General features: G+C 46.2%; 1 protein-coding gene across 2 annotated transcripts in view; it reads left to right on the top strand.

The window, feature by feature from the left end:
• Positions 1-17,621, top strand: part of dab1a (DAB adaptor protein 1a) — a 268,746-nt gene that overhangs the window by 225,968 nt on the left and 25,157 nt on the right. For both annotated transcript variants that reach the window (XM_083768179.1, XM_083768178.1), the window contains 3 exons: positions 565-696; positions 6,414-6,533; positions 7,586-7,624. In XM_083768179.1, coding sequence (XP_083624305.1) covers positions 565-696; positions 6,414-6,533; positions 7,586-7,624 — 291 coding nt within the window. The remainder of the gene's footprint in view (positions 1-564; positions 697-6,413; positions 6,534-7,585; positions 7,625-17,621) is intronic.

Raw genomic sequence — 17,621 nt, forward strand, 5'->3', positions numbered from 1 at the left:
TTTGGCTCACGGTTAAAAATGGCAACAAGAAAAAATAAATGTAGTCACAAAATAACCGTCCTAAAATTGATAGTGTTGGCAATTGACAAACCATAGCTCAGAGAGTCTATACAAATCTCTCTGATTCTATTAACACTGGATTTGACTGTGTGTTTTTTATAGTTGTTTATTCTGGCTCTACTGACGTGTGCAGCAGTCGGTGGCTGCGTAACAGTTGCTGCTGCAGAGACGTGGCACCCGGCCTGCGGCACCCCAGTTTTATGGTCCTTCTGTGTGCAGTCATTTAAAAGTGTCCATTTCAAACCTGTGTCAGTGTGCGGATGGATGCTGGGTGAAGGCAGGGTGTTGTTGTAATGTTGTTGAGTTGCTGTTACCTGCTTATATCTTTACATCTTAAGCACTTAAACCTCAGCATCCGTATTGTAGGGGAAACCTTTCACAGAGTAGCAATTAGATCGGCTTTTCTCAGCGAAGATGTAGGCCTACTTGCGTATAGAGAATTTAGAGATGTTTATAACTTTGTATTAATGACTCATCTAACACCCCCCTCTTCCCCCCTCCCAGGTCCTTCAGCACCACCATGCGGTGCATGAGATCTCCTACATCGCCAAGGACATCACGGACCACCGAGCCTTCGGCTACGTCTGCGGGAAGGAAGGGAACCACCGCTTTGTGGCAATCAAGACCGCTCAGTCGGTTAGTGTGTTAGCCTGTGTGTCAGTTGATGTACACGTATGTGAGTGTGTGTTTGTGTGTGAGTGTGAGTGTGTGCGTGCGTGCGTGCATACAACACAATAACAGAACAGAAACAACTCCTTAACTTGAGGATTTTGTCGAGCGTCTACACGAACACACTTGGCCCGTGTTCAGGGGAGAGTGATATGTGTCACTCACTATACATGTACTCCTATGGGCTGGAGAGTTTTGATTGATTGATTGAAATATTTATTAACAGTTTGTGGAATTTACAGTACATTTTAAGCACAAACTCAATACAAAGACTGTTAACTGTGAGTGGACGACCCAATTAAGCATTACACTTGTTTACAAGAGGGTCCACATTGTTCAATTCATCAAAACATTTAGAGACATACAAACATTTAGAGACATAATATAGTGATGTGTGTCACTCACTATACATGTACTCCTTTGGGCTGGAGAGTGATGTGTGTCACTCACTATACATGTACTCCTTTGGGCTGGAGAGTGATGTGTGTCACTGAGTCACTATACATGTACTCCTATGGGCTGGAGAGTGATGTGTGTCACTGAGTCACTATACATGTACTCCTTTGGGCTGGAGAGTGATGTGTGTCACTCACTATACATGTACTCCTTTGGGCTGGAGAGTGATGTGTGTCACTCACTATACATGTACTCCTTTGGGCTGGGGCGGCACCTGTCAGCGGGGAGTGTTGGGCGGGAGGAGGAGTAGGACGGAGGCTCTGCATCCTCCCGGTGGGGGCTCCTTCTCACTGGCAGGTGAGTCCTACTGACTCACCGGCCAGTGATACAACAGCAGTGATAAAACACACAGCTGTGTATGGAGAGGAATCAGTTTCTCTAAAGAAGCACTGTCTAATACTCGCTACTGGGTATGAACTTTGAACCCAAGCTGGACCTGGCTGATGTGTTGATAGTTTGGCTGGTCTAATACCAGTGGTGGAAAAAGGTACAACATTGTTTTTACAGAATTATCAATGCTTCAATGTAGAAATACTCTGTTGCAAGTAAAAGTCTGGGATTCAAAATGAACTTGAGTAAAAGTAGGCCTACAAAAGTATTGGTATCAAAATGTACTTAAAGTAACAAAAGTACTAGAAAGAAGGTTTTCTCTGGAAATGTGGGCTGTATGAGGGCTGAGGTTGTTAATGTATGTTTTGTAATAATAATCATGGTCACATAAACACCAAGAAACACATTTGAGATATTTCCACCCATTAGGCTCGTACAACGACAAAAATGGGGAGAAAAAGTCCTGTCCAATCTTTGAATCGTCCTTTGGCACTAATAACCGTTTTGATTAATACACTGGCTTTTTCTAGGCCTACACAACAACGCCTCAGTGACAGTCAAAGATGCATCAGCACACAGAGAAATAGTGCGCTGCAAAGCCACATTTTATAATTTGTCACATGGATAATTACAATCAGATGCAAAACCAGAATACATTTACACAGAGGAGTAAAAGTATCTCCTCTACTGTGCCTTATTGTATGTCTGTATGGACAAAAATGTACAGTACGTGTTTGCATGAATTAACATTTGTGTGTTCTTCTGTATAGGATAACGTGTGTGTCTCGATAACTCTTAACATTTAGATGAAGGCCCTTAAATTTGAACGTGTTTATCATAATAAATACAGCAGCTTATTCTCTAGAGCTCCACTGAGTACTGTATGTGTGCACGTTTGTGTGTGCACACGTGTACTAGTACTGTGTCTTTCTGCGTGGTCCTTGACGCGTATGTCTCTTATTGCCTTTCTGTGTGTGCGCGCGTGTGTACCGCTCTGTGTTTGTGTGCATTCACTCGTCAGATATTGAGTGACCCCATCTTGGACCTGTTGTTATTATCATCGTGGTGACTGCTGCTGTTGTGTTGTGTCTGTACGGGGAAGCTTGTAGAGTCTGGCTCCAGCTGGCTCTCTCTCTCTCTCTCTCTCTCCCTCCGTAGACCATATTGATTTCCCATAGCAAGTCGATGAAGGGTTTGAGTGCGTGTCACCACATCTAATGGCACATCCATCCTGCAGGGCCTGAACTTGTGCCACGTCTGACTCTCATATACCAAAAGTACACACACAGAAACACACACACACACACACACACACACACAGTCACACTCACATGTACGCGCGCGCACGCACGCACAGTGTCTTCTCTCACCCAACAATAAACGTATACTTCAATAAGCAGAATAAGCAAATGTTTATTGGAGAGATTTTGGCAGCAGTTTAGCAAAATGGCAAAGGCAAAATTATGGCAGAGCATTATTTTGGGGATTAGACTCCAATTGCATTTATTGAATAATATTAGCTTTTAATAGGGAGAACCCCCCCATTGGAGCATTGGAGTCTAGACGCTGGTGGTGGCAGCTGAGCAGATGACCCTCCTTCCTTCTCAACACTAGATGTAAAGGTGGAGTTGGGGATGGAGGTGGGTTGCTTGTTGCAGACTGAAAGGAGAATGGAGAGGTGTCAGAGGCAGAGATATTTAAAGGCGGAGTCGAATCACCCGATTGGCTGCTGCAAATTGCTAGGATTTGAGAACAGATAATGATGAGCCACGATAGTGCTGAAAGGCCGAATTAATGCGTTGGTTAAGATCTTCCTTATTGAACCTACGCTAAAAGCTACATTTGCACCGCTCAGTTCGCACAGGTGTGATTTAAAAACAAAAACAACTCCAAGTTAAATGATCAATAGGCTACCCCAATGTATAGAAACACTCTGTTACAAGTAAAAGTGTGGTATAAAATGTCTACTTACTATAACTCCACAGACTCACCAAGGTCTTGGAAAGTATTTTCTCAATTGAATGGTTTATGTTGTCACTGTCAGACAGAAACCTCACATCTCCATGTTCAATTTACAATTTTACAATTTAGGCATTTAGCAGACGCTCTTAATCCAGAGCGACTTACATTAAGCAAGAACAAAAAAGCATGGGAATACATGGGAATACATCACATAAAAACATTTATCAAGAAACATGCGTAAACATGCGTAAACTAAGAAAGTAACAGTGGCATATCTATATAATGAAGCTATACATATAAACTATACATCTATACTACTATGCTATACATATGTACTATGACGTGCTATGACTATATACAATGCAATTATAGTGCTGTCTACATAATATGCTAGAAGTCTGTATCAAATGCTATCTAAGTCTACAGAAATGCTATCTAAGGGGGTGGGGTAAGTGCTATGGGCCATGATGGAGTCTGAAAAGGTGGGTTTTCAGACTACGGCGGAAGATTGGGAGTGATGCTGCAGTTCTGACTGCAATGGGAAGTGCATTCCACAGTTTTGGAGCCAGAAGGGAGCCATGTTCGTAATGAATTTACTTGATCGTACAGCGTCACACAAAAGCATCAACAGTATGCGCCGCATTCCGAGCTTGCGGATATGGATATACTATAATTATACTTTTGCCTAAAGAATAGTAACATTTGACCTTTCCTCCCAACAGAGACAATAATGTAGACCTATTATTCCATCTATAGTGTGTGTGTGTTGGACTTCAAACCAGTTGATTGGAGAATGCATGTACTGTATGTAATGTAATTGACCCCAATTATTATTTTTTTTTTTACTAGAGTTTCATAAGGTTTGTTTTAAAGCAGACTTGACGGAGACTCAGACAGTCAGTAAATTATTAGCTTAGGGATTTGACAAAAACTAAACACTATAAATGGGACACATCCGTTCTCAGTGTTACTTTTTTCACAATATTTTGATTTAGTCTTAGTCTTAGTCTTTTGAATAACACCATTTAGTCTTGGTCCTATTTAGTCTTCTGAAAAACCTTAGTTGACTTAGTCTTTAGTCTTAGTCTTAGTCAACAGGTCCGTTGCCCGCAGTACACAACGATGAAGGCTTGATGCCGAAACACGTACGTTGCCGTCTGCTCTGTAGCATATTGTACCATGCCAACATAAATATACCTGTGGCATTCGCTTTAATCTTTTAGGGTTAGGATAACGTGATATGGAATGTATGTACAGTAAGTCGATGCACTATTATCCCCAAAAATTGGCGTGCGGTTCTAAATGTGATACATAATGAGCACTAAAGTGCGGTTACGAAACCGGCTTGTACTGTTTGATGTTCAACAGCTCTCCCCTCCAAGTCACTACAAATGAGTAGAGTACAATGTGTGTGTGTGCGTGCGTGCGTGCATGCGTGCGTGCGTGCGTGCGTGCGTGCGTGCGTGCGTGCGTGCGTGCGTGCGTGCGTGCGTGCGTGCGTGCGTGCGTGCATGCGTGCGTGCGTGCGAGAGAGAGCGACAGGGACAGAGAGGGGGGTGTAAATGGGCAGAGACAGTGCTGTCTTTATGAGAGTCTTTTAGCACAGAGTTTTTGGGCTGTAAATGGAAAATAACTATAGTGCTTTGATGTGAGATAACAACCTCCATTCTGGCACTTAACTGGCCAATTCTGGACTAAACTCTCACGGCGTTTCACTCCCAAGTCCTCTGTGTGAAAGCCATTTCCAAAGCAAGCCTGGCCTCACGGCGCACTTGGCTCAGCACAATAATTGTACAGGTGTGTCCCCTAAGAGGGTTTGTTGTGTCGTATGATCCTGTGTCTCCTCAGTAAGGGGCTTGTTGTGTGGTGTGACAATAAGGTCCAGGTGTGTCCCTTAGAGTTTAATAGAGAAGGCACCCAGAGGAAACCTTGAGGCGAAATGGACATAGTGGCCCAATTTGTCATTGCAGCTCGATCCAGCGCTAGTCCGTTATCATTGCGCACGTTCATATTATTGGGCCCATGACACGTGAACAAATGTTTCATACGTGAACGCGCACAAACGGCGCAATGATAGTCAACGGCCAGCGCGTTCATGTTATTGGGGCAATCCATCCCAGAATGCACTGTTCCTACCCGGAAGGAGGAGTGAAATCGCCTCATGCTCTTTTGAGCAACTTAATGCAAGTGGACGGGAGGAGAAATCCGGTGCCGTCTCTATTAATATATACTGTATAGTCTAAGGTGTGTCCCCCCCCGGTAAGAGGGCTTGTTGTGCACTGTGACTATAGAGCGGTCGCAGTCCCTCCCCCTTTCAGAACAACGAACGGCCCAGGAAATGAAAACGCAATGCATTTCCCCATAGGCAGTTTTTATTTAATTTATTTAAAGACCTTTTAAGCGTTGTACGAAGCCAACTCTTGTCGTGACAAATCATGACAACACACACAATATTTCGGGCCAAACTTTTTTTGTTGTTTTTCTTCTTTGTAATTATTTGTTTGGTCCAAAATATTGTGTGTGTTGTCATGATTTGTCACGACAAGAGTTGGCTTCGTACGACGCTTAAAAGGTCTTTAAATAAATAAAATAAAAACTGCCTATGGGGAAATGCATTATGTTTTCATTTCCTGGGCCGTTCGTTGTTCTGAAAGGGGGAGGGACTGCACCGCTCTATAAGGTCCAGGTGTGTCCCCCCCGGTAAGAGGGCTTGTTGTGCACTGTGACAATAAGCCAAGGGAAGGGTGTGTGAGTTATCATCACCGCCGGCTTGTTCTCACTCCTCTCGGCACGCTGACAAGAAAAGGTGCTGACAACTGCACTTGTCACCGCCTCTGTGAGTGTTAGTGTAACTGTGTGTGTGTGTGTGTGTGTGTGTGTGTGTGTGTGTGTGTGTGTGTGTGTGTGTGTGTGTGTGTGTGTGTGTGTGTGTGCAGGCGGAGCCAGTGATCCTGGACCTCAGGGATCTGTTCCAGCTCATATATGAGATCAAGCAGAGAGAGGAGCTGGAGAAGAAGGCTCAGAAGGACAAGCAGTGTGAGCAGGCCGTCTATCAGGTACAGAGTTTCACCCTTCAGCCACCTGTGACTGGCATCCATTTGTACTCTATTATTGTTATTTATGAGGCCTTTATGGCCAAAATGGCACCAGCTGAGTGGCTTTGTGCTTTAGAGCATGTCCACCGTGAGATTGGGAGATCAGGGTTCGATTCCCAGGGCATGGGGTCATACCAAAGACGATAACAACATTGGACACATGCAATGCCCTCAGCATCAAGGGCTGGTTTGGGGGTAAGTCCCTGTGACATGCCAGCGTCATGTCCAGGAGGTGTACTTGTACATGAAGCTGCCTCACGCTACAGAAACAGGCTCCTTATGATGATCAATGAGCCACATGGTTGGGCGAGGCTTTCTCATATAGCCCAAACTCTCCCTGTTAACATGTGTGCCGCAATGTTATGCTTTTATCGTGAAATATTGCACATCATCTACTGGGTTTAGTTTATCCATTGTGCTTTCTCCTCTCCACCTCATCGCATAGATACTGTATCGTTAGCAGTGAGAGTCAGTGAGACTATATTAGGAAGTGTTGAAAGCAACACATTAAAGCCAGCCGGTGCCTCCACTTCCACGCCAGTGTTAGCGCTTTGCTAGCAGCGTGTCCACATCTCCTTCATCTCGTTGGCTCCTCTATCTGCTTTTAGGTTTGTCTCTGGCGGGTGGACACCTCATAATATGTCCAAAACTTTTAGATTAGTTTTTACAAGCTTGAGCTTGTTGCTTTGGTGTAATGCTGTAGTGTGATCAAGAATAACGTTAAGTTAGGAAAAACACAGCAGCACAAACAGTTAGAATAAGAGTTTCCTGCCCGACAGCGACAAACTCATTCCGTAACCTCTCTCTCTCTCTGTCTGTGTGTCTACAGTATACTGTATGTGTGCCGAACGATTACCGTAACAGGATTGTTCTGCTGCGCTGTTGTGTGCCCACACTGTCCTCTCCTCCGCCGTAACTCTGTCCACCTCTTCTCTCTCTCTCCTCTCTCTTACTTCACCTCCCTCATTGATCTATTTCTCCGCCCCGCCCCCCGCTTGCTGACAAACCCCCAGACAATACTGGAGGAGGACCTTGAAGATCCCGTCTACCAGGTAACATTCTTTACCTTGACCAATCAGATTCTCTGCTGTATATCTCTAAACCCCTCTCTGTAGCCCGGCTGCATTCTTATACCCTATCAGCTTGAACCTCACTGTGTGTGTGTGTGTGTGTGTGTGTGTGTGTGTGTGTGTGTGTGTGTGTGTGTGTGTGTGCGTGTGCGTGTGCGTGTGCGTGTGCGTGTGCGTGTGCATGCGTGCGTGCGTGCACTGTGTGGGCCCTGTCATGGTGACATTGACAGTGTGTGATTGGTTGGCTGATGTGTAGATGGCTGGATGTCGGCAGGTATTGAATAAACTCAAGCCGAGACTTATTATATTAGATCTTTCTGTGATGTATGTGTGCGTGAGTTGTCTATAAACATATATGAGCATGTGCATTTGTACTTGTGCGCATGCGTGTGTGTGTGTGTGTGTGTGTGTGTGTGTGTGTGTGTATGTGTGTGTGTGTGTGTGTGTGTGTGTGTGTGTGTGTACATGAGAGTGAGTGTATTTTTCTCTGTAAGTCTACGAAGCTGTTTAAATATGTTCTGCAGATCTTCTCAGCATGCGTGGGATGTGTGCTTCTCTCTCTCTCTGCTAACCTATCACTGTACCTCCTGACAGCTTGTGTGTTTTTTTAACTAATCACCTCTGCCCTTTCCTACACTGTTTCTCTCTCTGCTGACGTCCTTGTTCCACTTCCTTGTCTCCTTTCTTCCTTGTCTCCTCTGCTCTCCTGCTGCTGATGGTTGTAGTACATAGTCTTTGAGGCGGGACACGAACCCATCCGTGACCAATCAGAGGAGAGCATTTATCAGGTATCCCACAGATGAGCGTTTGTGTCTGATTGGTTGGAGTCATTGTGAGTGACAGACGTCACTGGCAATGAAATGCCAAGCTTGGGTCTGTTCGTATTCCGATGGGGTTTTTTTTGTTGTTGTTTTTTTAACGTTTTTCTATTGTAACGTTATAATCTATTATAATGTGACATTTCGGGCGGATCTGCTACATGTCAAACACAACCACTTGCATCACATGACTCCCATTTGATGCATACATGCGTGCGCACACACACACGCACACGAGCAAGCACATACACACACACACACACACACACACACACACACACACACACACACACACACACACACACACACACACAGCATTCAGCATATCATCGATGTCGGGTGCAAACCTTCCAAAACCACGACTTTTCAAAGGAAATAGAACATATGGACATTGTAGGAAGAAAGTAGACATTTGGAGATACAAGGTTTCTGCCCGACAACTGCAATACGTGAGGCGTGTGATACAACACCTCAACCTTTGCAAAGGAAACCTTTAAAGACCATTTTAATGAAGCAGATTGTCATGGTGCCATCTGCCCTGCAGGGGCCGGCAGCTACAGTATACGTCTAGCTTCCATTGAGATGAATAACACACCGTGGCTCTGTTTGTGTCCAGGAACATTCACCACGTATGTCTTTCTCCTCCGCTATGGAACAAGAGGAGAAACGGCCAGTTTAGAAAAATCGCAAGATAAAAGACAATGGGGAACGAGAGACGTAGAAAAGGTGACAGGCTCTTTTGTTTTGTCTAGCGGAGGCTCTGTGTAGACTGGAAGAGACCCACCCCGGGGATCTCCCCAACCATGGGCTGTGTACCCTATGTATGCTATCCTGGCTGTCATGGGGGGAGGCCTTTGGAGGGATGGAAGGGGCGATATAGGATGGTGGTGTGGAGGGGAGGGGGGAGGGGAGGTTATTCTTGGCCTGCATGGAAAGGCAAACCCACTCCTCCTTTTTTTCCTTTTTTTTTCTTACCCGCGGAGATGAAAGAAACACGGGGAGGAAAGAAAGATTAATCACCAAGCCTCTTGTTTGATCTTTAAATAAAATGGATTGAAAATAGACCGAGTGCTGGTACGCACGCACGCACGCACGCACGCACGCACGCACGCACGCACGCACGCACGCACGCACGCACGCACGCACGCACGCACACACACACACACACACACACACACACACACACACACACACACACACACACACACACACACACACACACAACAGTGCACAGAGAAATTATGCACACATGCATTCACACACACACACACACACACACAAACACACACACACACACACAGAACACGGTGCCTGGAACACTGGTGCCTATTACACGCCACCACAGAGGAGCGGCTGTACAGATAATGATGGCTAGGCTTCTGGAAATAAACAGTAAACAAGGGAATGAGGTTCAGGGTTGCCAAACGTCACTTGAAATACAAGATTTGGGCCTGGGCCGTGGCTCAGCGGTCCAGGCACCTTGGCCTGACGGCCTTTACTGCATGCCACTCCCCCATCTCTACCCCCCATTTCCTGTCAGCCTACTGTCTGTCCCTCTATAAAAAATATGAAATAAAGGCGAAAGCCGCAAAAAATAAATTAAAAGAAAAAAGAAATACAAGAATCGTCCATTATTTTGGAAACTAAAAGAGGTGTCCCTTATTGAACTGATACACTTTGTTCCTTATATTTGGGGAATCAATCAATGAGATTTGATTCTAGCTCCACCCTCCTCGCGCACTTTAGTCCAATGCGCAACGGTATAGCGTCACTCTTCAGCCAGTCATAATGTCTGACTGAACCGTGATCAACGCTTTCCACAAATGGAACAACTCGAGGAACAACAGCATTTTGTGGAAGTGACCGAACTTGTTCCCGTTCACACAAAAGTCAGAACCATTTCAAAAGAACCTCTAGCGGGCGTCACAACACTAGAGGATAGTAGACAGGACGGGCTCTGTTAGAAGTCGGACATCAACACCTTTGTCGATGCATTCTTCACTTTACTCTATATCTACAACGCTGTACGCCGTACGGTCAACAAAGGAGCCATGGAACTTCAAAGAGTGACTACCTCTTCAGAAATGTCACAAACAACATAACAGGCTGTGTCTTCTTAGCCCCCTCCCATCCCTCCTCCTCCTCATTCCACGCGCCGTCGGGTCGGTCTGCCTTTGTGTGTGAGAGACACGGGAGATATTACACGTCTCCCTGTGTGCGTGACAACCTGAGTTATTGCACGTCCGCGGGTGCCGATAAGCAGCTCGGCTCTTATACAATCGTCGCTGTCGGGAGCTGAAACCTCGTATGACGACCCCACTTCGGCGTAATATAAGAGTGTCGCACAAAATACGTGAAAATAATAATAAAAAGGGAGCGGCGTCGGAGATGTTTCCACCCGACGTCGACGGCATTCTTTATTAGACAGAGTGAAACGGAAAGACAAAGAGGTAGGCGGGCGAGCCAGACCGAGAGAGACACAATAGGAGGAGAACGAGGCACAGTCGGAGCGATGTACAGTAGAGGAAGACAGTCCATCACGCCAGACTGATGATGATGGCCTGGTGATTAACTAGGGATGCATTCTACACCCCTGCAGATTTTAATTCAGATTATCACTGACACGCCAAAGGCGTACGTGTATGGATGTCACACACATGCAGAGATACACATGTGCGCGTCGCACACGCACACACATGTACACGCACATGCACACGCAGGCACATACGCACGCACATACAGACACACACACAGACAGTAACATAGGTATACATCTAAATGTTGCCACGCAAAGTGTGCTCCGAATGATCTCATAAGCTGTCTTTTACACAGTAAAAAATATCTTATTGTCTTATTTTTTTATCTTTGAGTGTACAAAGATTCTACATTCAGAGTTACAAATTGAGGCTGGAACCCAGGCTAGTTTTGCGAGGTGACCTGCAGACGTAAAAACGCACAAACTACTGAAACGAGAACTATAGAACAAAGGAATGAAATCATAAAGACTGCGACAGAAATAGAATAGGAAAGAAACAGAAAGGAATAGAATAGAGGCAGACAGGCAGTAGAGAGAGAGAAAGCAGAGGGAAATCAATGGAATGGAATGGAAAAGTGTTGGCCATGGAGGGTAGGAGATATGAGCACGGTGATAGACTATGAACATCATCTCATCAAAACCACTGTTCTGGTGACCACCAGGTGACCACCGAAACGGTGGTTTCACAGACAACTCAACTATGAATAGGCCTAAAGTGTCCAGTTGGAACGCCCTCAAGTAACATATAGAGGGTCCCTCCCTGGACCACATTTTGAGAAACACTAATGCATGCAATACGGTTTGTTGCATATATATTATATATGAATCGTTAATGGAGTCGGACTGTTAATATGGTTGAGGCGCGTGTGTTTAGATATGTGTGTATCCTATTCCTATAGGGTGCTGCTATGCCAGGTTGTTCTCTCTAGGGCTTGTTGTCTGACTCATTGTTGCACCGTATAGGTTCCCACCAGTCAGCAGAAGGAGGGGGTGTATGACGTCCCCAAGCGACACCCAGTGAGTGACCATGTGTCTGCCTGTAACCCCCGACCCCCCCCCCCCCCCCCCCGCTCAGACAAACCTCTCAGCCTTCCTTTTACTCTGCTGTCTTGATTCATTTTTTATTATTATTATAATATATATTTTAATGGAACCCTCTAGTCCATTGATTTTCAGACTTGTATATGTCAAGCTTTCAACTCTGATAGTGTATAAATGGAACCAAATGGACCTGCTCCATTTGTAGGCTACACTGTCAGAGTTACAGACTTGCAAGGGTCAATATTTACAACCCCCTAAAGGGACACTGAGAGTCCCTGGACCAGCACAGCTTTGGCCACTTAAACCCTCAATAAGAAATTTGACCTTTATTGGCTCCGTACTATTCCCCCCTCAAACCTTGTCTTTGTGGGAAATAGCCAATACAAGCTCACAACTGCTCTCACGGCTGTGAGGCGTCGTTAGCTTGTAGATTGGCTATTTTCGGCTAATGTTCCCCAGTCAGAATATGCATATTCTGACTGGGGAACATTAGCCGAATTCTAAGCCACTGGTTCAGGTGGCTTAGAATATGCATGGTTCAGGTGGCTTAGACTTGAAGCTGATGTTCCTTTCTTTTAATATCTTAAAATAAACATTGTAAAATCATAGTTTCTGAATTACAGAGCCCATTTTCTAGGTTGCATTTTGTCTTGCTCTGTCATGTTTACTATACAACCAGTCAGCCATCCAGTGGTTCTTCACTGAGAGGTTTGCTGGGACCCATGCTGTGCGCTGTGTGCTCTGCTACTGCTTGTGGCTGATGTAACGTGAATCTTGTTGTGGTTGGTGGACATTGTGCTCTGTGATGTCTCCTCTGTATGGATGAGATAGGGCGAAGTGAATGTGTCTGAACATGTTTGTGATTGGTGTATGCAAGTGGCGTGCGCGTGTGCGTTTGTATTACTATAATCGTGAGGGCCAGATCGAAGTCCCCACAAGTACAGTATGGCGTCTGCGTTGGGTGGAAACCTCAAACCTCAAAGCGCTTACGCGATTTAAATTCTAAAACAGCAAAAAGTAGCAGATCCACAAGCTCGAAATGTGTCACTCGCGGATCTGTTACTTTAGATACCTTTGTGTGACACTCTGGGTCTGATCAGGGATAGGGAAACACTGGAGATAAGAGGTTTCTGCCCGACGGCAACGATATTAGAATTGAGGGCCATGTTCCTGGTCCTCACAAGAGGAAAGAAATAACAATTATTTATAGGTTTACAATACTATTAGGAAATTATTCCGACATAGACATTTAGAGGCTATCATATAGGTTCATATAGGACTGGAGTTATGCTTAGTTCACACAACGGTGTCGCGCACCGGAATAGATTATCTGTTTTCCTGGCTATTTTCAACGCTTGTCCCAAAACGTATAGAAATACAAACGTGTGTGTTTGTGCGTGCGTGCGTGTGTGTTTGTGCGTGCGTGCGTGCGTACATGCGTGCGTGTGAAATTGCATGCCGCGTCAGCTGGCTGTGATGAAGCATGCTCCGTTACGGTCCGCCGCTAGCTGGTTGGATCCAGCGTGAGCCCTGCACGCACCATCTTATCACGGATCGCATGCGGAATGCAACATTCTGTCATATACTGCCGTATCGTTCTCTAATGGTTATGAATTATACATATAATACTGTGTGTGGACACAAAATGTGCATGCTGGGTTTCTGCTTACGAGTCCCTCCTGTTATACTGTTCCTGTATGTTTAACAGTCTCTCCCCTGCGATTTCTCATGCGAGAATGTGTCATATACGCAGCAGGTGTGTGTGTGTGTGTGTGTGTGTGTGTGTGTGTGTGTGTGTGTGTGTGTGTGTGCATGTGTGCGTGTGTGTGCGTGTGCGTATGTGTGTGTGAAAATGTGTGTATATCCCCTGTTATTTGCTCAAATCCTGGTGCTTCTAAACGTGACCTTGACTCGACCACTGTGTCAGGCTGCCATAACTCAGCCTGTCTTTATCATTCTATAAAGATGCTAGTTAAATTGCTCCCTGATTTAATCTGCTAATAACTCCCACACTGATAATAAACAGTCCTGCTGTCCGCTATTATGCGCGTGTGTGTGCGTGTGTGTGCGTTTGTGTGCACGCGCGCGTGCGTGTGTGTGTGTGTGCGTGCGTGCCTGTGTGCGTGCAGCTTCTGTGTGTGGGTGTCTCTTCTTCATCACGCCGCCTCACATGATGTTAAAACAGCGAATGCACGCAGCCCACCTATCTGAACACACTGAGTAGGCCCACCCATCTGAACACTTAACACGGACGGTAGCCTTTCGGCACACACGCACGGATAGTCGGATACGCGCCCGGGCACGGACACAGACACATAAACTTGCATATCGTCTCTGTCGGGGGTGGAAACCTCATATGTCCAAATTTGTTACTGTTCAGGATTCACCCTCACCACTCCAACAGACAACAGTCTATGAGGAGTAACAGTGTAGGGCGGTGTATAGTACCAGTCCTCTCAGAGGGTACATTATCCCCAGCATTGCTAAGCAGCTTACAGCGTTGAGGCATCGCAGTATTCCTGCTAGCTCCCTGAACTGATACAGTATCTGGATCGGCTTCTGCTTCGGTGTGTATCTGTATCTTAGAGTATATATATTTATAGAGAAGGCACCCAGAGGAAATCTTGAGGCGAAATGGACATAGTGGCCGAATGAAGGTATTGCAGCCTGGCCCCAAACACATGAACGCCGCTGTCCGTTGACTATCATTGTACACGTTCACGATTGACGACGCTCGTGCGTGTTCAACGGCAGCGCGTTCATGTGTTTGGGGCCACTCACCATTGCAATCCGTCCCAGAATGCACTCTGTTCCTACCAGGAAGGAGGAGTGAATCCGCCTCATGCGCTTTTGAGCAACTCAATGCAAGTGGATGGGAGGAGAACTCGGGTGTCTTCTCTATAGATATATATACTCTATGATCTGTATCTGTATCTATGCCACTTCTGAAAGATTATTTTACGTAAAGAGTCTCTTCAGATGGGGGTATGCGACCGAATACAGGTGGCATTCCGACGCACCGCCATTCCGAGTACATGGCTTCCACGTGCGGTTAGGGTTAGCGACAGGCTTTATTAATGTGGGTTAAGGTTAGCGACTCTCTAGGTCGTCCTCAGATAGAGAGCCCTCTATCGTTGCTTCCAGCCATCCCGGTTCTCCATTCATCTGGCTAGTCCGTTGGTATGTTGCGCTCCTGCGTCGTTCTTGAGTACATCCACATATGTTAGCGTGGGACGTCCTCGTGACCGGTGCCCGTGTTTTGGATCCCACAGCACTAGTTTGCTGGCTGGCAGCTCTTGGGTCTTTGGCAGTGTCCTGCTAGTATCATTCTCCTGGTTGCTATTTTCTAGCTCACCCTTGGTATTCCATCATACAGATTTGTGTTGGTAACATGTGTGCTCTTACTGATGTTGAGTGATGCACGCAGCATTCTGGTGTAGCACCCATCGAGAGACTTCTGCAGGGTTGGCTTCAAGGTCCAGCATTCACTGTCGTATAGGAGAGCAGACTCACCGTTGCATAGAAGAAGCTGAGTTTGGTTTGACAGGGGAGGTTGGAGTTCCATACACTGGCCATGCCGTTCAAGGCCCTCCATGCAAGTGCCTTTCTCACTTTCAGGTCTTGTTCGGGTGAGTTGACCCATGAGCCCAGGTACTTGATGTCCTTGACTTCCTTCAAAGCAGTGCCTCCTGTTGTTGTCAGAGGTGGATGCTCTGATGGGATGTTATACGTGATTACTTCAGTTTTCTTGGCATTCAGCCGGAGGCCAACCGTGGCACACTCTGATTCCACTCTGGTCATGAGCTCCTGAGCTTGTTCCACGTGGTCAGAGAGCAGGCTGATGTCGTCCCCGTAGTCCAAGTCTGTCAGGACTACTGTTGGGTGTCGCCTCGACCTCCTTGGTGTTATATTGAGGCCAAGGTCCTGCTCTCGTCCATTGATGGCCTTTCTTAACGTGTAGCCCAAGACTATGACGAAGAGGAAGGGGGCTAGGGTATCCCCTTGCAGTACCCCAGCCAAGATGTCAAACTCCTCAATGTTGCCATCTGGGGTCACCACATTGGCCCTTGTTCCTGCATACATGGTCTCTATTGCCCGGAGTAAGTTGGGAGGGACATCGTAGGCCTTAAGGATCTTCATGGGCAGCGGTGCCTCAGGGGTAGAGTGGCTGGATGGTAACTGCAAGGTTGCCTGTTCGATCCCGGGCTCCCCCAGAGTTAGTGTCGATGTGTCTTTGAGCAAAACTCTGAACCCCTTATTGCTCCTGATGTGCTGGTTGGTGCCTTGCATGGTTTCCGCCGCCATCGGTGTATGAATGTGCGTGTGAATGGGTGAATGTAATGCACAATCTATGCAAAGCGCCTTGGATAAATGCACCATTTACCATTTTCATCATTGTGCCTCATGTGAATCGAGTCAAATGCCCTTTTGAAGTCAATAAAGCACAACACGGCAGTTAGGTTGTTCCTTTTAACCTCCTTGATGATTCTCCTTATGGCCAAGATCTGGGCCACGGTGGTTCTCCCTTCTCGAAAGCCGTTTTGGTTCTCCCTCGGTTGAGGGTCGATGGCGTGGCGTATCCGGTTTAGGATCATACGGTTGTAGCTGCTTGGTGTTTAGAAAGGCGAGGTATGATGACGTTGGAGAGAGTTCATTATGTCAGGCTGCTTGGTGTTTAGCAAGGCGAGGTAGGATGATGTTGGAGAGAGACCATGAAGGCTGCTTAGTGTTTAGCAAGGCGACGATGATGTTGGAGAGAGACCATAAAGGCTAATTAGTGTTTAGCAAGGCGAGGTAGGATGATGTTAGAGAGAGACCATTATGTCAGGCTGCTTGGTGTTTAGCAAGGCGAGGTAGGATGATGTTGGAGAGAGTTCATTATGTCAGGCTGTTTGGTGTTTAGCAAGGCGAGGTAGGATGACGTTGGAGAGAGACCATAAAAGCTGCTTGTTGTTTAGCAAGGCGAGGTAGGATGATGTTAGAGAGAGACCATGAAGGCTGCTTAGTGTTTAGCAAGGCGACGATGATGTTGGAGAGAGACCATGAAGGCTACTTGTTGTTTAGCAAGGCGACGATGATGTTGGAGAGAGACCATGAAGGCTGCTTGTTGTTTAGCAAGGCGAGGTTACAGAACTGTAGGATGATGTTGTCATGTCCACTTTTGCCCACTCTCAGTGTGGCTTTTCGCCCTGACAGGCTTTAGCAATGTGGGTGAGACGGAATTTTGATGCGTCGGAATAGCGAGCTTCGGAATGCCGTGTGTATAACCCCCCTCAGTACACCACTCGATTACTATAGGAGTAAAGATAACCGGTGTTTGTCCCTCTCAGATCACTGAAATTCAATCCGCTATTTCTCCGAACACGGAACTGTGTTGTAGTTAATCGTATTACCAGGCAGGTTCACTGTCATCTGAACAGACAGACAAGTTTATAATAGACAGCCGAATTAGATGAGATAGAAGTGTGTGTGTGTGTGTGTGTGTGTGTGTGTGTGTGTGTGTGTGTGTGTGTGTGTGTGTGCACTGAATGATGGCATGTGTACCGCAGGTTCCAACTGAGACCTTCTGTCACAAACAATCGGG

This window comes from Protomyctophum parallelum, assembly GCF_964188405.1.
Source record: "Protomyctophum parallelum genome assembly, chromosome: 6".
Lineage (NCBI taxonomy): Eukaryota > Metazoa > Chordata > Actinopteri > Myctophiformes > Myctophidae > Protomyctophum > Protomyctophum parallelum.